The 21761-nt window shown below is 35.1% G+C and overlaps 1 protein-coding gene across 7 annotated transcripts in view; it reads left to right on the top strand.

Annotated features, from left to right (window-relative positions):
* Positions 1–21761, top strand: part of ATP2B2 (ATPase plasma membrane Ca2+ transporting 2) — a 432242-nt gene that overhangs the window by 325547 nt on the left and 84934 nt on the right. For 4 of the 7 annotated variants that reach the window (XR_005103974.1, XR_005103975.1, XM_037385876.1 and 1 more), the window contains exons 6-10: positions 1553–1810; positions 2771–2896; positions 10949–11074; positions 14431–14526; positions 20780–20821. Coding sequence is in view for 5 of the 7 variants with exons in the window: in XM_037385876.1 (XP_037241773.1) it covers positions 1553–1810; positions 2771–2896; positions 10949–11074; positions 14431–14526; positions 20780–20821 (648 nt within the window). In the remaining 2 variants the exon portion in view is untranslated. The remainder of the gene's footprint in view (positions 1–1552; positions 1811–2770; positions 2897–10948; positions 11075–14430; positions 14527–20779; positions 20822–21761) is intronic. The other 3 variants (XM_037385878.1, XM_037385879.1, XM_037385881.1) reach the window with 3 other exon arrangements.

Below are 21761 nucleotides of genomic sequence, written 5' to 3' on the forward strand. Positions count from 1 at the left end.
GGGTGCTATAAAAATAATTTCTTTAGCAAGGTTCCTGTACTGCAGATAAAGGTTCATGTGGGTCATCAGTCTAAGGGCACACCTGCTGGGAAAGCCCCTTCTGCTGGGAGTGGGCTTTGCCTTCCAGCTAGGTTAAGTGTAAATTTAAACTACGGAGACCGTTGGTAAAAGCTCCATTTATTTTAATTTTCTTCTGTTCACTTAGTGGAGGTTTAGTCTCATCTTTCTTCCTTTGACTTTTGGTGATTTTGTTACTGTTCATATGCAAGAGTAATTAGTTAGCTGGTTGATGAATTACAATGCTTATGTTACAGGGAAATATATGTAACTTAAAAAGAGAAATCAAATTGCTTGTTAGTTCCTTCTGGTGACAGGTGACAAATATACCAAAATTAAACTGCAGTCATAGGTGGAAGCAACACAGTTGCTGAGTTGCTAAATTCCCTGGTACCTGGGTAAGATGGAGAAGTGATGTCAAATGCCTACCTAGTTTGGTTCTTCATGAAAAATCAAAAGATTTCTTCCTTGGCCACTTGGGAGAGGAGGCTCTATTATTCAGATTGAGTTCTCCTTTTTCCTCTCCTGTTAGTTGGAATATCTCTGAATTATGTGATTCTAGTATGTGTATTTGGCTGTCCGCTATTATAAACTATCTTTTTTTTGGTCTTACTTCATTAAGAAGGGGAGCTATGTAGGTTTTATTTTGTGAATACTATTTAGGAAATGTATCTAAATTTTAAATGCATGTTACTTTGAAATAACTAGCAGATATGTATAAAGCAATTCAGAATTAACACTTCAGAATTAATATGTAGAATGTATCTTTTTTAATACTATTTTACCTGTAAGTATACTTCCAATTCTATAAGCGTGCTACTGTGTTTCTCTGTAAGGAAGAATGATGCATCAATAATAGGCTGCTATTTTTACTCAGTGTTCCCTAACACACTTCATTATTACATTTAAATACTAATATACTTAGTTCATGGTATTGTTTAAACAGGTGTTCTTTGTAAGTGCATTTAGTTGAGAACATTTACAGATTTCATAGAAAATTATTTCTTAAATCTGTTTTAATCTGTTTTCTTTAACCTTAATATAATGCCATTGCTTTGCATTGATTGATGTTGCTCATTCTTTTAGTCCTTGACACTTTTAGCGAGTCCTCCACATTTCTAGAAATGCTTGATGGCTCAGGTGAAGCTATAAACACTTCTGTTAGATAACAGAACTGGTGCTGCCTTTTTCCATTTGTTCAGCTTGGGTTTACCAAGGGTAGCGCTTGTTCAGTAGAAAAAAAAATACGTCTAATTGTAGAACTTTTGTTCTAAAATTTCTATATTGATTTTGGGGTTTTTTTTTCTCATTTCCTCAGACATCTTTATTTCTACTTTTTCTCTGTTTTGCCAGATTTCATTTAGCAGACAGTACTTCAAAAAGCAGTTCTATTCCTTAACCTTCTTGTCGTTTCACGGCACATTTTTCTTCCTCTGATAAACATCATGAACCCGATGTTTGCTTGGCTGAATGATGCTTAATGTTGTCTTTGCAGGATGTGGTACTGCAACAGGAGGAGCTGAAGATGAAGGTGAGGCTGAAGCTGGCTGGATTGAAGGTGCTGCCATCCTACTCTCTGTTATCTGTGTTGTACTTGTCACTGCCTTCAATGACTGGAGCAAGGAGAAGCAATTCCGTGGGCTTCAAAGTCGTATTGAGCAGGAACAGAAATTTACTGTTGTCCGAGGTGGACAGGTGATCCAGATCCCAGTGGCAGAGATAGTAGTTGGTGACATTGCACAGGTGAAATATGGTAAGTTCCGTCAGCTGCTTTTTTGAACCTTATTTATTCTCCTTTCCCTTTTTAACAGGATAGGCTCACTTCACTGGAAGTGATTGGAAAGACAGAGGATTATGTGGTGTCATTATTGTCCCTGGTAAGATGACAATTTGGCTGCTAGGGCAAAAAGGAGACCTAAGATACTTGCTATGAAATTGTATTAGGTAATTGATTTTATTTTTTTGTAATCATCACTTCCTTTCACTGATGAGGACAAGAACTGCTCATACAAAGGTAATTCTCTTTCCTAGAGGATTGCGCTATTTGGAATTTTTGGTTTCTGCCTGGTTAGGAGAAGGAGGTAGTGTCTGAAATGCTCTATGAAAGGGAATTGTGCCTCTGTTATCCCCCAACTTGGCAGGCTGCTCCAGAGCTATGGAACCTGTAAGCCCCCCCAGATCAGATGCTCCTAGTAGGTGGATGCTCTGGAATTATATGCCCTAGGGAAAGCACTATGTTCCAGCAAACAGGGGCTGAGCTGGCAAATTCCAGCCAAACGCCTGTTCTATCAAGCATCAGGTTTCCCCTGGACTTAGCTAAGGGGCAGGGGGGAGGGCAGGATGGCTGTTTATGAGCCGTTGTGAATCCCCGTGAAGTTTGGCAGAGAAACCTTCATGTCATGTTAAGAAGAGTACTCTCCCTGCCAAATCTCAGTGGTTATTGTGTTCCTCGTATGTTAAATGCGTGATGCGTTATGATTCTGGGATAGCATTAGGCAAAAAATATTTGCAGTACAAAGGCCCTTCCCTCTGGGATGCAATGATGTGGCTAGTATGGACAGATACCTCAGCAGTTCTTTCACTTTTGCTTTCATTTTACGTTTTAATGCAATTGTTGTTAATTGTGGGTGTGTAATTAAGATTATTATGTAATTTAAAAAAAAAAATCTTACTAAACCACTGTGGTTTTCCATTACCATGTTCTTACTGAAAGGTGATCTTCTACCTGCCGATGGGATATTTATTCAAGGAAATGATCTTAAAATTGATGAAAGCTCTTTAACTGGAGAGTCAGACCAAGTCCGCAAATCTGTTGACAAAGACCCAATGCTACTGTCAGGTAAATCTGCCTGAGTTCTTACTGAATTATCTTTCTGTTCATGTTTTGTTTTGTTTTTCCATGCCATCACATTTTGTTAGACTAGATACAACTACTCTTTTGAACACAGAAGTGGCCTTATCAGTCTGTCACTCAAAAGGCACACCCTTGTTTTTTTGATTGTGTGCAATTATTTCTGATCATCATACTTATTTTTATAAAGTGAGAAAGTAATGAAATATTTTCAGAGGAAAAGGAAAATATTACTTAGGGAAATAACAATTGTTTCAATTCATTGCATGCTAGTTTTAATTTAACCATTAAACTTCAAAGCCTTTTAAAGTATCTTTAAACACTTTGTCTGTATGCTAGATACAATAGAAGAAGAAACAATATGCTAAGAAGGAAATGGATATACTGTAATATTGTGGACTTGACTTCTATGATAAATTCAAGTTATTTTTAATACTTGTATTTTGTAGTATAATTCTATACAGTACATCAATTAAACAGAATGTGATTTTTTAATTCTAATAAAGATAGTTTCTAAATAAGTTGGTTGTCAATAGATTCCAGGTGGGATGCAATTTCAAAGTAACCACCTGCTGGTCTCATAACAATCGTCAAGGTGTTATAACCTGAAACAGTAATTTTCAAATACATTTGAACTTTTTTTTCGTGGAAAGGTTTCTCCTTGCTGTCTGCTTGTACAGTCAGCCAAGAGTCATCCCAAATAAAATATTTATTTGCAATGCAGCAGATAAGTACACATTCCTGCAGAAATCCTGCCCTCGTCCTGCCTCACTGGGCTGATGTTTCCCAAGCAACAACTGTTGAGAGATGCTGTTCAGAAGAGACAAGTAGGGACAAGTAAGGATGTGACAATTTTTATTGAATTAAGAGTGCAAATCCTTTCCAAATTTAAAATCAGAGAACTAGTTCACTGACTACAAGATTATGAGTGTTTGTTATGTAAATCATGGAATTGTGGTCTGGTAAAAAACTGTAAGATTTCGGGCAAAATCTGGCTGCATTAACTTAAGATGAAGAAGTTATTAATGTTATTTGTACACCTGCCATTGCCACAGACTTCATGTTACAAAAGACTATCTAATTTTTTTTTTTAACTTTAGGAAGCTTCAAGCATCTTTCTGCCTGAAACTGTGTATTTAAAATTCTTTTTTTCAAATGGCACAAAAAAACCCCATCACTGCTGAGAATAAAATCGCAATAAAACATTTCTTTTGCTCTTTTAGGAAAAAAAAATCTTTTGGTTTCTTTAAAAATATTCTGGTTTTTATTTCTTAACTGTTTTTGCTGCAGTGTCTCTGCCAAATGTATGCCTTTTGCTGTTCATACTATAAACCACCAAGTTTTTCCAAGTTATAAATGTCTGAAAAATGTGTTTGCATATGTTCAGTAGAGGCTAATAAAGATGTGGAGTAGCTGCAAACTCTGAAGGCTGCATTTGTGCAGAGAAACTACCACGAAGAGCTCAGCATTTGCAGGCAGCACACATATAGAAAGGCTGAATAGGGGACAGTGCCACTTTCTGAATTCTTGGTGTCGCTCTGGATCTTTGATGTACTGTAAGGTAACTTAAGGAAGTGTTATGACCTTCACAAGTAGTGTATGAAACTACTGACAGTTATTTTTGCTAGATTTACAATAATTTGATTTATCCTATAGTACAGATATTTAGGCTTGATTTGATTATAGATGAAGAATTCTGTTGGAGATGCTTTTCAGTGTGTAAGCAGGAGAAGCCTGCAGTGATATGTTTGATTGAGGAATGGTAGCTCACTGCTGCTGTTTCTAACAAAATTTGTGATCCAGTGTTTTCCTTGAAATATTTGTGTATTTTTTTCATTTCTTTTTTTCTTAGCTGTTAGTTGTAATGTTTTCTAAATAGAACTTTATAACTGCCAGAAAAATCTTTATATTAAAGAGATAGGTTTAATAGTACTTTCTTACAGAAACTTCTATCATGAAATATAGACTTCTACCAATTACAATATTCTGTTGTTGAATTCTAGGGGTTTTCTCATATGAGGTTTCCATTGACTCATGTACTCTCACATACTCCTGAATTGATTTAGATCTTTTCGAACACCCATAGATTTCAGTGGTGGCTGTTGGAAAATGTGAAGGTATTTCCCTGAAAGGCGTGGTGGGAAGAGAAAGGGAAGGCAGTCAGGAGAAAAGACATTTTTGTCTTGTTTCCCAAAACTCAGATTTCTTTGCTATAAGGAGAGAAATTTGTCTTTATCGGGTTTACTGCAGAGATAAATAGTTCATACTCTTTATTTTTCTAACTATGTCATCTCTATTGTGATTACAAATAAGGTGGAAAATTAATGTGGTATTTTAGCAAGCACTGAACGCACTACTGTTCCATACTTATAGTAATGACTTTTTACTTGTGCCATGTTAGAAAATCCCTGAACTCTCTTTGCTCAGGAGCAGAGTTGATGATTTGAGATTACATCATGAAAAAGCTACCTTCTTCCTTAGATACACTGCAAGGTTTAACCCCAGTGATGTGGGAGCTGACGTGCCCACTGGAAATTATTAGTAGTTCAAAAACCAAAACCTTGGAAACCGCCGTGTCTTTCAGGGTGGGTTTGACTGGCTTTACAAACTGAGTTCCTGTTGGATGTTAGCTGAGACCTTTAAAGAAAAAAAAACAACCAACCAAAAAACCCCAAAAAACTCAACTGCAACAACACCAAACAGACCTTAAATTTTATTTTCCTCTCATCTTTACAACTGAGGACATCAGTAAGGTATCTCGAGGTAGGCTATTGGAATTTAGACAAATACTGTCAGGATGTTGTTTGCCGCTGTTCTCCCTTAAATATCTGCTGAAAATGAGGAAGAGTTCAGGTTTGACAGAGGAATAACTGGCAAAACGGGACATTTTAATTTCAGCCACAGTTTGTTTTGTGAGTCTAAATTTGGTGAAGGATAAACACCCTGCATCAGGAAGTACTGTTTTCACCATTGGCACCTGAAACATTTTTAATATTCAATCAGTTTCAATGACATAATTAAACTAAACGAGTTTCTGTGCTTAATGTCCTGTTTAATCACCCAGATAGTAATTTACTGTACTTGAGAAGCAATTCTAAGAGTTCAAGTGCTGACTAAACCAGATGGTTCATTTCCATCTGTATATAGCACATTTGGTACCATCTAGGAAGGTAGAAATCGAAATACAGGCTCTGATATACCTGAAACCAAAAGAAGCAGCTTCTCTCCTGTAGTTCCACTGTACTTCTTTCCAAAACATTTTCCTGCTTTTAGTTCATTAACAGAGATTCACATGCATGGTGTAGTGTAAGCCATTGCATCAAAAGATACCAGCTGAAACAAGACGGTGGTGACATTAAATTTCCTTGCCATGAGCATGGGCATGTATCAGCCAACAGACGCAGATGGCCTGGGTAACCAAACTGACTGCTACTCAGCTGGCTTGATGGACACTGATGTGCTTTTAAAGTTTTGTGTAGTTCAAAGTTCACAAAAATCCATTATTCCTAAATACAGAAGTTTTGAATATGACTCTGGCCTCAGTGTTGCATGCAGTGAAGTACTTGTATTTTGGGGTACCACGTATTATAATAATCAACATTGTAAATAATACCTTATTTGGCTTACCATTTAAAACTTTTTTTCAGGTATTTAGATTAATTTGATTATGGTATGCAAGAGTAACACATACCTGCTTGTATGCAAGAGTAACGCCCCCCTGGTGTAGTTCTCACTGAACTGAGACTGACAGAATGTTGCTTTATCCTAACCTAACTTTTACAAATGCATATTTCTGTCAATGCACCACCAGGATTATAAAAAAAAGAAACCAGAGCCTAATCAGGAATGAATAAACAAGAAATCTCTTGGTCATGGTGCTTAGCTAGATTTTTAAAATAAAAAGGAAGCTGGGACAAGGAGTTGGGCCAGTTACTGCCTGGAGAAAAATAGTTCTATCTTAATTCCCTGCTGGAAAATACTGCAAGCTAGGCTTCTACCACAGCAGAAACATTCAGAACTGAGCAGCTAACTTCAAAAGTTCCAAATTATTTGGATATTTTGAAATTACTTGTAGATGAGCTTTTTCTTGAGAACTTTTTTTTCCATAGATCTGATGGTTGGTTCACTTTATTAACTTCATTTATCTCTTAATAATTGCAGTGACTAAAGGAATTGTTTAGATATGCTGATAGAGAATTTTTGTTCACCACAAGTTTTTTTAAAGTAGCAAAACAGTATTAAACCCCCAAACAGGCATGCTCTTGTTTCCTTTTCTTGTTTTTTTCAGCCCTAATTCCAAGCTCTTTCACCAGTATTTTATTTATTAAATTTATTAAATTATTAGATTTGGGTTTTTCTGAGCAGTCTCATGTTTAGTTGCATTTTTGTCTGAAAAGCATGTGCTGTAATAGGTTCCATATCTATCTAATCTGTTTATCTCTTTTCTTACTAAACTAGACTTCTTCCTTTTCTGTCTTGGAATATTCACCATTTATCAGCTTCAAATTAAATACTCAGCATGTGAAAAAAATATTTTACTAATACTGAAAAATTAGTCTTCAGAGGGAAAAAATCAGTAGAATTGTTCAATGTGAAGTTGAAATACATGCTTTGTGTACAGATAAGTGAAAAGCATGCATTAATTCCAGAATTCCATTTATATGACAATCGAATGAATATAATTATAATGGCATTTAATTGACAGAGTTAGGTGGAAGGAGATTCAACTCTTTGGTTTCGCTTATATGCTGAAGAATTTTCCAGCAGTACTAGTGGACCATAATCTGATGATAAATTGGTACATGCTCTTTTGTATGCACCTTGACAGTTTTTAATTATGTTTCACTAGACTAATGTTAAGAAAAGGTTCAGAAAGGCATCTCAAGTTAAAGACGGTTTTGCCCTTTCCAGGTGTGCAGAGGCAGGCTTGAAACCTGGTGGGTGCATGTTTTCTTAAAGCTGGTTTTGAAACGTAGGTGTGTGTGCCGTTTTTTGGAGGATATTTCTACCCACCTTTGTAGTCCAATACAGAAGATTCCTTCAAAACAAAACATAGGAATGCTAAAGGCAGTTCTTAATAGAAATAACTTTTTAATGCTGTTACGTCTTAAGGGAGGTTCCTCTAAATTTCTGAGTTAAGTTTCAAACATGTTCTGTTTTGTCTGAACCAGTACAGCCAAGCCTGCTCTGGTTTTTAAAGATCTTTTCTGTTCCTTTAGGCTTGAATGTAACTTATTTACTTGTTTTTTGTTGTTTGGGTGATGGTCCTAATATGTGATGTTTTGTTCTATCATACGAAAACAAGCAAATTACTTTTTAAGGAATCAAATTTTATCTCAGAAAGTCATAGGAACAGTTCTCAATGCAATGAGGTCTGTTATTTGCTGCTTCTTTTTTTTTTTAATACATCTAACAGTGCGTTTTTGGTTTTATTTGGTTTATTTCTTCTGAAATTTTCTTAGTGTTCTGATGACATATTTATGCTCTTAAATTAGGATTAGTGTTGACAGATGTTCTCTCTGTTCTGTGTTTCTGTTTTCCATTTAAGAACATGAGAGATTTTGATTATTATAGAAAGATATTTTGATTATAAATAGATAGTTGCATTGCTTAGTATGTTATAGGACAGCGGATTTTTTTAAAAAAATGGGTTGCATGTTATGTGTATATATATATATGAAATATTGGTCTATGTAATGACACAGGTCCATATATCTTTCCTTTTTTCAGCTTTTGAGATAACTCAATTAAATGAATATACGTACATGAGGATGAACCCGAGAGAATGTATTTTAAAAAAAGAGGGCAGACAGACTCTTTCCATGGCTACTCAGGTTTAGTAGATCTGAATGCCCAGTAAGATTCTCAGTAAGAAATTAATTATATTCCCCATTTGCTCAATGCAACAACCTCACAATTCAAATGGTGAAAAGCCATTGTGCTGGAGTTTACAGGAAGCTTGTTTGAGGACTTTTTTTTCCTTTTTTTACTGTGGCTTCAGATTTACCCTGCTGTGGTACGTTTCAGAACTACTGGCATCGGCGAACGACTTCGCTTTAGTTTTAAAACATTGAGTGACAGTTAATGATGGCAGTGGGTAAGTGGTAGGGGCAAGGTAGCTGAGAATAAGCATACCAGAATTTTTACCTCGTTAGCCACAGAATTGTTTAGGATAATTTAGTTAATGACTCTGTCTAATTCATATTGTTACAGAATGAATGAAACAGTATGTCTTAAGGAAGGGAAATGGAGAACCTTACATTTATGGCAAACTCGGTAACTGCAAAGCAGTACAGTGTAACTTGTGAAGTGGGGTGAGAATCTAAGGAACAATAGATTGGACCCCCACAAAGAATAGTAGTTTGTCACAAATTCTGCAGCTAAAGAATCTTAATCAAGAAATAGCTTCAGAAGAAGAGTAATAATTCTTTCCAAGCTTCCCCCTGCACCCGCCCCCCCCCCCCCCCCCCCCCCCCCCCCAAGGAAAATGTAATTACTGGACTGTGTTCTGATTCCATCTGGTCTCATGTGTCATCCGTAGTTCACTTTGATGTATAAATACATTTGTCTTTTTTGTATAAAATGTTGTTTTGTTTTGGTGTGGGTTTGTTTTGGTTTTTTTTCTCAAGGCTAACAGTTTGTGTGTTACTGTCTATTTTCAGTTTCCAAACTCCATCCTTCTTCAAATACGGGAAAGAGTATTTGGGAAACCCCAAGCCCAGTAAACTTTCAATCCCAGCTTGCTCTGTCAGCTTTGTGTTCAGAAATGATTGCTTTTCCTCTGTGTTCTCACAGTGATTTACACTTAATAGGCATAATTTCTTCTCCTAAAGGATAAGATACAAATTCTGTTTCAATGAAGAGCTGTATCTATCAGTAGTTTCTTGTCGTTATTTGTTTTGCATCTCTTTCATAGGAGCACTACTGATCTGCTTTATATTGTTGAATATTCTCTACCTACTAAGAATATCTCTCTTCAAACATTTTTCAATAATGATCTTTTTAGATTAAGACTTTGTCACCATATGAAATGACAAATCAGTCATGTGACGCCATCCTGGGCGTATTTGTTCCTATGCTTCAATGACAGCTTATTAGCTTTCAGTAACTGGCCTTGCATATGTCATAACAATAGGTTGTTCTTCCATTTCAAACTTCTTTTAGATATAACCAGTGTGCAATTGTGTAGACTGATCTTTTGCAAATCCTCCAGTATAATTTTTTTTTCCAAAATGTAAATATGAATACTTTTGATCATTTCTAGGAATCTATATTTGTTTGTATTTCCACAACTCACAGGAAAAGGTTTCTAAGAGGCTGTGATCTTAGATGCACCTAACATTTGTTTAATATAGGAATAAGAACTGTAAATAAACAATTTCTATACAATAAAGCATGCAATATTTCTCAGAGGGGATTTACTTAATATAAAGACAAAATTACCTAGTTAAATGATCCTTGTTATAAAATCTTAGCATATATTTTGATTTGGTTTAGTGTAATAGAAATCTCTCATATTGAATTTGTTTTCAAGTGTACATCAGATTCTTCTTGATATTTGGGAATCTCCTGATGTAATTAAACACCTCCTTGAAGATTTTTCTCTGTATTGATTTTTCAAGTTTCAAGATGTGAAATTGTCTTCAAAAATATTTTTGTCTCTAAATCAGCCATAACTGAGAAAGATGAGAGAATTTGCACACATATTTTCACTTTAAGTAATAGTATTCTATGAAGCTAAACTATTTTCTTCTAAGATTATTTAAACTTGGTTAGTGACAGCATTTCTTTTAAAAAGGGAATCTGATGTGTGTGGTTAATGGATGTGCAGCCTATGATATGCCGTTAAGCATCCATTCTTGGTTAAGAATAATATACAACAACAGGATTATTTTTGGTATGCATTTATATTGGCCTCAATATGGATTTTGAAAGTATAACAGATCTCTCTCAATACTATTGTAAAAATCTTGCATAAAATATTTAATGGCTGTTCTTTTTATTTTTTAGCTATATATAACTTATGTTGCATACTTTCAGGTACTCACGTCATGGAAGGCTCTGGGCGAATGCTTGTAACTGCTGTGGGTGTGAATTCTCAGACAGGCATCATCTTCACTCTGCTGGGTGCTGGAGGAGAAGAAGAAGAAAAGAAAGATAAGAAAGGTAAATTTCACAACACATGAGGATGCTCCGAAGAAAGCTCTTGGGCTTTTCTGTAGCCGGAGCTCTCCTCCATTCTTGACAAATAAATATGATTTTAAAAACTTCCTTTTTTGTATACATTTTTGTCATTACATGTCACACAGAAAAACAGCAAAAGCTGTTAGCCAATAAATACATTGGATAACAAGATGTTTTTCCAGTGTGAAATTGCAGAATCTCAGTACATAATTAAATGCAAGGGAATACATGGGCATACTCCCATTGTCGTGTCTTCTTTACATAAATCCATGCTCACCTAAAATTTGCTAAGGTTTTGCTCTTGTGCATTTACACCTATGTAATATTTTTTTCAGAGAGGGAAAAAAAAAAAAAAGCTTGGCCATGGAAATAGCGTCTTTCTTTGAGCTTCAAAGATAAAGATAAGATGTGGCTTTTTGCTAGCCCAGTTGTTTAATGTCGTTGACTGACTTTAGGGACATTTTAATTTCTCGAGGTGTAAAGGTCAAACTGAGAATAGTAAAAATCAAGAAAGCAGCAGTAATTGTTAACAGAGAGTTTAACATTGTTGTCCTGTGTCAGTTAATGAAAGAAGAAGTCTCTTTAGACTTCAACTTATTATAATGTGGTGTCATAAGCAATTGCTGATTTATGGGTTGCACACTAAGAAGAAACATGATTTAGTGAGTGCCCTTTCCAGTTTCTGTTCAAACAGTCTTGTGAATTGTTCAAGTCTACTTTCAGAATTTTATTCCAAATTTGTTCTAAAAATATTTATCTTTCAGACATAATTAAGGGCCAATTAATGTGGGTTTTTTTAGATATTTCATTTCTACTGTTTCTAATGGTTTTCACTAGTAATAATAAAGAGTAGTTACAGCTTTACCGAACATTTTAGTTGGTATCTGTCAGGCAGTGTGATTCCACCTTTTTTCATTTCCATCCTTTTAATTTGAAGCTGCGGATAAGAAGGCCAAATTCAAATTATTTTCATGACCCACAATTTCCATTTCTGAATATGGTCAACCAGTGGTTGCAATTGACTCCATGTTTCTCTGAAGAAATCCCTTTTTTACTCGAGGAGAGAGTTTTATGCAATATTTACCATTTCATTTCTACCCAGAAATGCACCATACACACTACGCATGGCGAGGCCTAGGACCGTTAAAGAGGAGAAAGACCAAAACTTCCAGAAGTAAATTTACTCTTTCATGTCAGGCTAGTTTTGAACAATATTTTAGAGTTTGGTCTTGGTGTTATGAAGGGAAAGACTCCTAGGCACAGACACCTTTCAAGATCAGGCAGCATCTGTTTTGATAGTGTCTAAGGATACTGTAGGTGAGAGGAGCAACTTTAGTACCTGTGAGAAGGTGACAGCTGTCTGCCCCGAGGCCCTCGGTTTAACTGGGTTGGCCCCCTCTGTGGATTGTCTTGGTCAGGGCACTGGTGATCCCAGTTTCCTTGTGGATAGCCTTGAAAGACAGGGACAGAGAAATTGGAGCTAGCAGAGTGATGCACCGCACTGCGGTTGTAACCTCCTACCAGAGACAGAGATCCTTACAGAAGCATGGGAGAACTTTTTATGCAGACACTGAATCTAACTGGATATAGCTACAATACCAAGAAAATTCCTTCACATTTTCCAGTGTTGCTAGCAACTTTGTGCCACCATGGAGGAGCACCTGGGCAGAGCTGGTTGCAACTGAGGCCCAAGCTCAAATACCGTCCTCTCGTATACAAACCCGCAATTTGCTGAAATCCTGCCAATCATAAATGGTTTTTTCAAGTCTTATGTGGGTGTATGCTTTTATCATTCATTAACGTTCTGTAAAAATCATCATACAGGTGTGAAACAGGAGGATGGACATCAGCTTCCAGGTAGAGTAAGAACTGTACCGCATCAAATGAAAGGATGAGGCTTTTAGCCGGCAAGCTTTGGTGCAAATCAGGGTTGAACTAATGATTCAAATAATTGTCTTTAAATCAGTCCAGTTAAATTAAAGAATAATTTAAAATCAACAGGATTGTTCATGGCAGTCTTTAAGTGTGCACGCATTGTTGGTGTTGCAAATCTTAATTTTAAGCTTGAATAATCAGTTATTCTCCAGAAATAAATGTCGATATACTAGATGTTGGAATGCATGATTTTCTGTTAGCCGTTCATGCTGTGCTGGATAGTATGAGTATCCAAATGGAATAAAAAATAAACATGTGTAACCAAACCAGTTTAAGTTATTACCATCACAGTAATCAAATCTGCAATTGAATTTTTCATGAATGTAGACACATAGGGTGTGTTTTAAAATCCTGTATCCTGTTTATTTTCTTTTCCCAATTTACCATTAGTAAATAAAACAAGACTACTTTTCTGGAGTAACAAACTAGTACAGTGCAAAACAGTCACTATGGGTCAATACTGAAGAAGCTGAAGAGTCTCGATTATGATTCATTCATTATAGGACTTCTGTGTTCTGTTGTGAACATTTAACCAACAGAAACAAAACAAACCTGAACTCTAGTATTAAAAAAAAAAAACCCCAAAAACCCATCTCTGAGTTTCTCACCTTCCCATTAGGAAAGCTTTCTTGACCAAGTTTTCTAATATGCCGATAATTGCTGAAAACAAAACCAGGATTTTCTCTTCTGATACTTTTTTAATTTCACCACAAAACATACAGTTATGTAATGCCTATTATTTGGATTTAAAATAACTCATTATTCTGCTCAGGACTATATATGTCACTTCCACATGTAATACTGAAAAGTTTAACGTTTCTACTCAGATTGACGTACATATTAACTAGGTTATGGCTGGATATAGACTGAGCCCGGGTTAAACTGGGATATATCAGCAATAATACATTATAATATGCAACATTACATAAAGTACAAAATATGTAATGTTGTATATACTGTGTATTATGCTGCGTATTTTAAAATTATCCATGCATTGTGTAAATTCATTAATTCAAGGGAAGTATTTCAACCATTTTAATATTTACATAACATACTAAAGTAAAATAAATTACACGTAGAAGGTCAAAGCAATGACTCTGAAGAGTCAGTTCTCACCAACTCTGTTAACTTTATTAAGTGTCTTTCATATTTATTTATTATAATTATTATTGTTCCACGTATGAGTTTTTGTCTTCCTTTGTAACACTTTTGTAATGACATTTTGTTTTCAAAAGTTACGTGAATTAATTTAAAACAGATTGATTTTGGAGACAACAAAGCCATAGTGTTCCATAATTACTTTTTTTGGTTTGTTTTGTCATGTGCATTTGTTCATGTTGTTGCTATTATTATTATTATTATTATTATTATTATTTATTGTTTTTTTATCCATTATTGCTCAGTAGATTCTTCCCATCCCTCCTCCCACACTCCTTCAGCTACAGATGGTGCAACAGGTGCAAATGCCACTGGTAATGCAAATGCCAGCTTAGTCAATGGTACGTCAAGAACACCTAGCTCGTTTTATTTGATAGATACCTCTCCTGACTCTGTAAGATTCCCTCTTCCTTTTATGAACTGCACAGGTGTGTATGTGCATGTGATTACCCTCTGAGAGATCCTACTCCATGAACTCTATAGTAGCTTATAAGAGATGCCACAAAGATGCTGCAACTGAATGACTTTATTCACACAGAATTAAACATGGGAGAAGAAGTAGGAATTATGATCTATTTGATATTAATTAAATCTGGAATTAAAAGGAACAGTTACGTAAGGCTAGTTTCAGAACTTTTGAGTCACCTTTATGTGAAGCTTCATTACAGATCTCTTTACACTTTTGTTAGCATAGGTCTGAAGAGCAACAGCATGATAAATTGATATATCTTCTTTTCTTCCGATGCGGCACTCATAAGTATTCATGTAGTCTTCATGCAGTTCTGAGAAATAGTGCTGGGATCAGGAATCTGGCTCGCTTTCAAATAACAAAGCATTGGGAATAACTTTTGCTGCTTTGAGCATCTTTTTTCGAAGAGACTGACTGAAAAGTTATGCTTGTGGATATTTGTGTATGTTCTTAGATAATGATCATCTAATGAGCCTGCCTGTATTTACAAAAAGGAAAGAAAAAAAATTTACTGTAGTCAATTTTGACCGCCTCCTAGTACAGATTCTTGACCCCACTTCTTAGCATGCAGATATTTCAGTATCTTTTCTAATAGTCTCATTCCAGTATTAAATGGGATGGGTCAGCATTAGTCTAGGCAGCAGCTGGATTTTTCTGATAATCAGATACATAAGTTTTTATTTGCCATAGAGACCTTTCTCTCTTTTACAGCACCAGTATATACTGGCAAAAGTAATTCTTCTTTTCATTGGGTTGGTCAAAGGCATTTTTTTCCATGCAGGTCAGTAGTCGTTGCATTATGCATGTGAAACGAGTTTCTGACATAGCAGTATCAAGTACTAAACAAGTACTAAGATTTACTAATGCAATATCTTATTCAAAACAATGACTTAGGAAATCTTTGAGTTTATTTTAAAATAATTTTATTATAATTTTTTAAAAAACCCATCTAACCAGATGTAAAACTTTACTCCTGCACATCCCAGGTTTGTAAGAACACTAGGATTTACAGTGCCCTACATCTCACTGCATGACAGGAACCTATATCATCATGGTTCCAGCACCCCAATTTCAGATTCCTTAGAGACCAAGAACCAGAAAATTAGTGACGAATATTTCATTCTCTGTTCTTTATGCTCTACAATTCTACCCTGTTGTGTGTAAAACAAATGTACGCATACAACAAAGTCTAACCAGATACCCTCCTTCAGTCCCGCTAGAGACTGCAATATTACACTCTATGCTCAGTCTTGCGCGTTGCAGAGTACCAAGTTAAGCATCTGCTTAAGTGTTTTGATGGATGAAAACCACCACTTGGCAAGATGCAGAAATGAGTCCTAAGTTGTTTTAACCTCATCTCTCTGTTAGTGAGTTTTGGTTGCCTGGTAAATACCTGTTTAGCTTGGTCTTAGTGCCTGAAGTCAATAGGGAAATTGAGTTCCAAGGGATAATAAATCAGTGTCTTAAGTATGTGATTTTCTATCATCATCTCTCCCACCAGGAACAATAGTTACTGTCCCTGTTTGTCTTGGAGTGGAGAGATACCTACTCAGTTCTCTTCAGTGCACACAGTGTAGAAGTCAGCGGTTTTGTGCAGCTGGATATGATTTGGCTTTTAACTGTTCCGAGGTGAGGCAGGTTAATGAATTCTGCAGAGCTTTGATCAACATGAGCAGGAGGTACTTTCCACAGTTCAACTTATCTGACATTGTGTTCGGAGGAGAACCAAGACTTGGCAAGTAGAGTTAGGTCAGAGTGCTTTGAAATTGTCTGGGAAATTGCCAAGGTCTGATTTCTGTTTATACTCTACATTTTTCTAGTTAGCAGTGGTGATGAGTTAAAGAATACTCAAAATATAGATACATTTTGGAGGGTAGAAGAGAAGGAAGAAAATAAGTTCTAAAGCAAGGAGACCAAGTTCCTATAGATTTTTTTTCCATCTGGATGAAACGATCTTTTCCAACGCTGCCTGGAAATTCTCCCTGAGATGTGAATGGAAACAAGCCTTTTTACCTAAAGTCTAATGCCTCTGTGTAGAAAATACCTTCACATAAGAAAAAAAAAAATATTATGTACTTGAATAAGTACTTAGCTCAGGAAATGCTATTGCTACTTGAAAATCAGCCCATTACCATTTCAGATAAAATGTTTTTACTGTCTTAGTTGTCGATACACAGTTGACACAAAAAGATGTATTTTGTTTTCAGTCAGTGAGCTTATACTGATAAATTCATATAGGTTTGTGACACAGCCTGTTTGTTATCTGCTGTATGGAAGGAACTATTATAAATTCTGTTGGGTTCTAGTAGTTGAGATTAAAATATGTGATTATTTAATAGTCTCTTTGTTAAAAATATAGACTGTGTGTTCAGTTTCTGAAAGGTTACAAGTTCAGGTTATAAGCAGATCAGAAAATTTTACAGAAAGGTAGGAATTCGTTCATGAAATTTATGTAATTTTGAAGTATTTTACTTAGAAAAGGTAAATTTCTCAAAAGAAAATATAGGAAGCCGCAATCACTCTTTACAGCTTGTTTCCCCCAGATTTGATTTCCTTAGAGAAAGGAGTGCTTATCATTGTCCAGTAGAGCACTACCCCATTCTGAAATCAGGATTTCCATTTTGGGTTGTTGTTGGGAGGTGTTGGGTTTGGCATTTGGTACTAAGAGAATTTGATTTGTTACTTAAAAATACAGAAATACTGTATCAGACTCAGAAAACTGTTAATTCTGTCAGTTCTGGCATATGTAACACTGTTGTTCAATTCTTGCAATGCAGTTTGTGGTTTTAATATATTTTAAAGTATTTTCTGAGTTTTAAGTGAATTTATTTAGTGAGTAGGTAGAAGAATTATCTAAAACTATCTATTTGATACAGTGGAATCAGATTTATTCTTTTGTAATTAACCTGTGTTTTACTAATGCATTGGCTCTGATATCACACTGCATGAAAGAATTCCTAATGATTAACTTCAGATATGATTGACGTCACTTTCTCCCCTATACATAGATTTGAAATGTGCATCTGTTCTGAAAAGCTGCAGGATATAACTGACTTGGCATGAAGAGGGCTATAACACATTTCTGTTGCAAGATGAGACATTTCAGAAAATCAGTAGGGCATTTTGTATTTTTTGCACCATCACAGCACATGAGAATATACCTTGGTTAGTTTCTTCCGCTTGTTCCAAGCAGTTCCTCCAATGTAGAAATAATTTCTAATGCCAGCAATAGCTCTTTGTTGCTGTGTCTCATTGACTCTTCAAAAAGGGCTGGGGGAGGTAAAGGGGAGTCTTGTCTTCAAAAGTTTATTTGGAGAAGTAAGGGTCTTTTGGAGTTAGAACTCTGGCTGTAATGGTGCCATGGGTACAATTCCAGAAGACAGAAGTTTCAGTAAGACAAAGACAACATGCAAAACATTTTATGTCCAAATTCAAAACCTCAAAGCACCTGCAGAATACAAGTCATATTAGCAGGCTCTGTATGCTTTTCTAATCCTTCTTCATCCTGGCTTAGAAAAGTGCTATAAATAGATTAATTCTTCCAGATTTCAGTGCCCAAACACTGTTCCTTTTACTTTATTCCAAAAAGAAAAGATCTGCAAAATTATATAAAATACATTTTTAAGAATTATATACAAAAATATTACCAAAATATTAGTATATAGTCATCCTCTTTTAATGTTTCTAAACAATGCAGAAAGGTCAGAAAGATGGACTGGTAATTCTGGTGCTCCCGCTAAATGGAAGGAGAAAGGATCTCTCAGCAGTAATGATTCGATCATCTGAATTTCTGTCTTAATTTCTTTCTTTGTTCATAATTTATAGCCAAATGTAGGCTTCAAATCATTTAGAACAAGAGGATATAAATCCTTTACAGCATTCTTTTCTTTACCTAAATTACCTAAATTACCTATGCTTTGTTATTCTATCCCAATAATTGGAATATAAGTAGCTGTGATGACTTCCTCCTGCCCCGCCGTCCCCCAAGAACCAAAATGCACTAGCTGCTGAGGTTGAGAATGTATTTCTTAAATACCTATGTTTACATTGTTTTTAACGGCTGTCCATTTTGTGTACTGGTATTTTTAGGTAGCAAGGGTAAAATAATTGTTACTGTAATTATTTATGACAATTATGATACCCCTATTAAATAGCAAATATATATCATAAAAATCATAAAGTTAACTACTTTGATTTACATAGAATAAACTGTATTTTCTGTTTGCCAGTTATGAAAGTCGTGGGCTCGGGTTTGTTTTGTTGAGGGGCTGGGGTTTTTTTTAAGTTGAAGAATCTTTAATTATACCGCTTTAAGGTTTTGAATTGTATTCTGAGAAAGGAACTATAGTGCAGGACGTAGAGCAGACTGTCTGCTCTAAATCGATGCTTTCCAGTTCTTAAGGAAGGCTTTATCCTCTAGACAGTAATCAGAATCTCTAGAGATGTTTTCTGTCTTCCACTAACTTTATTAAAAACTATTCCAAGAAAGCCAGCCATTAGGCAGATACCAAGTTCAACTGTGCACTGTATGCAAAAAAATTTAAGGAAATTCCACAATGAAAATTAACTTGGTTTTATTCAGGTTCATAGATTCATGTCTCATGGCAAATGTAAGTCTTTGGAAGACAGATACTGCCTTTTAAAACGTCTTTATAGCCAAGGTGGGAATAGAGTTAGAAATAGGTGGTTGATGCCGAGTGGTTTACCTGAGCATACTTCAGCAGTCCAGCTGAGTACCAAGTTGGTTATATGTAGCAGACATCCTTGCCTTTATGGAATGCTGTGCTTTTGAATTTCTCGGTGCCTGTTGCTTGTTAGGATGGGGTGAAATTTTATGGTGATGCATTTGTGACCAATTGGGCCATTTTTGCTCTGTGGAGAGGGAAGTTTTTAGTGATCTCCCAATTACTGTGAATACAAATACGTGAGAAATTAGTCTTAACTTTTCCATTTTGCTACTATTTATTCACAGCATAGAGTGAAAAAATTAATACATATGTTAAGGCATAATTTCTGCTGGTTTATTGTGCACATCAGTACCAGCTGTATTATTGCAGAAAGTCAGAAGAGCAAGACTTAACTGCTATCACATTTTTTAGGTAACTCTAATGATACATTTCTTATTACAATGTGTCAAAATTCCTGTAAAGGTGTTTTAACTTCTAATTTTCCTTAGCATTGTTTTTTAATTGTGCATTATACATAACTACAAAAAGAGAATGTCATCCATTCTGAATTTTATATTTATAAAACTGAAGTAGTCTTTTCCATAAGATAAATTCATGTATCACTGTGAAAATTTTTAAGGGATCCCACCAAGAAATTCTGAATACATTTGAAAAAAATTGCTGGTTATTCTGAATACCAGTTTTGTACACTCTAAATTGTATTTTGCCATTTTTATTTCCTACACATTTTCAGTTTAAGAAAAAAACAATACAAATTGGGACTTTGGTGTGGTAAGACTATATGTAGCTGAAGTAATAAATTGGAAACTACAGATGCACTTGGCAAATCTTCAGGACAAATCTGAACATAGAGTGATCACCTGACAATTGTATTTACAGGACTAACTTGCTAAATAATACAAGCAAGTGAGAAAGATGTGATTTTAAATCATATCTGATTTAAACTTCATTTATTTATATTTATTAACCTTATTATTCTTATTTTGTCTTAATTTAATAAAATACTGATTTTAATTCTGGAAAACAGTAGGAAAGCCATACTCTAGACTGGTGTGTGCCAAAATTATACCTCTGGGTTTTTTTAATTCCCAGCTCTCTGACATTTCAGTTCAGGAATATTATTCAAATTTTACTTCCTCTGTATTCTCTTTATTAGTTTCACCCTCTTAATTCATGCAATTTGCTCAAAAAAAAGGGCTGATATTTAGTATATTACATGTAACAACATTGAACTTGACTGCAGTTCCTTGAATGTGTCCAGCTAAGTTGTCCATGCTTCTAACTAAATGTGTAACAATGGCTACTGATCATAAATAAGTATCTGCAACATGCTCATTACTTTTGTCTGCCCTTTTTATTTAAATTCCCATTTTCGTGTTTTGTCTTGGGTGAAAATTGTTTACTGTCTGTTGTCTGTTGAAATTTTTCATCATATAGGCAAAATGCAGGATGGGAATATGGAGAACAGCCAGAACAAAGGTAATCTTCTTTCATATTAAGGAGGTTGTGGATTTTTTTTTTTTAGCATGTAGTTATAAATTTTGTTTAAAAATAAAATGAAAATTAGTGATTTGTGCTGGTGTGTAAAAATTGTCCTATTTTCAAACAGAACATTAAAAAAACTCAAACAAGCAAACCCACCAAAAAAACCCTACCAAGAGTTTTTTTGTAAAAAAAAAAAAAAAAATTACAGCATTTTGATATATCAGATGTTTAGGATAGGAGAAGATTAATATTTTTAATAAGCCATTTATAGATGATACTTTCATGTCACAAAGCTCATTGGAATTCATTTTTTTTGTGCAAGTTATGTATTGTTAGTGAATTTCCAGCCCTGTTTTTGATATGTCTCATCGTTTTTGGTGTTTAATGGCGTTGTACAGACATATTTTCTTTTGCAGGGAGAGCTTAGAGTAATAGCAAAAGGAAACTTTAAAGCCAAGCAGTTATTTAGCAATATAAAAACATATGAGAATAAATAGCAGGAAGAGTAAGGGTCTTAGGAGTGTCTTAGGTAACGTACAATCTCAGAAAGAAGTTGAAACAAATATTTCGCTTTTGTTGAAGCAACGTCATGGTTCCCTTTTTGTTATATGAGACACAGCTATCATGATTTCTTTAGGGTGTGCCAAATAAGTAAATTAAACTCTAACTTTATCTTGTCAGATAATAGTAAAGATTGCAAAAGTATTGGATCAGAAACTGAATAAACTCAGTGGTTAATGGTACAAAAATATTAAACAGAATGATATTAAATGGATAAGTTTTAAGGTTACAGAGACAAATTAGATTTCCAGGTCAAATAAGCTTGGTTTTGTACAATCTGTTCACGAATGTCAAAGCAAAGCTGTTTCATCTCATTCTATTTAATTTACTTATGCCTGTGTTCAATACAAAACAGACACATACACATATATAA

Source organism: Falco rusticolus, chromosome 4 (genome assembly GCF_015220075.1).
Source record: "Falco rusticolus isolate bFalRus1 chromosome 4, bFalRus1.pri, whole genome shotgun sequence".
Lineage (NCBI taxonomy): Eukaryota > Metazoa > Chordata > Aves > Falconiformes > Falconidae > Falco > Falco rusticolus.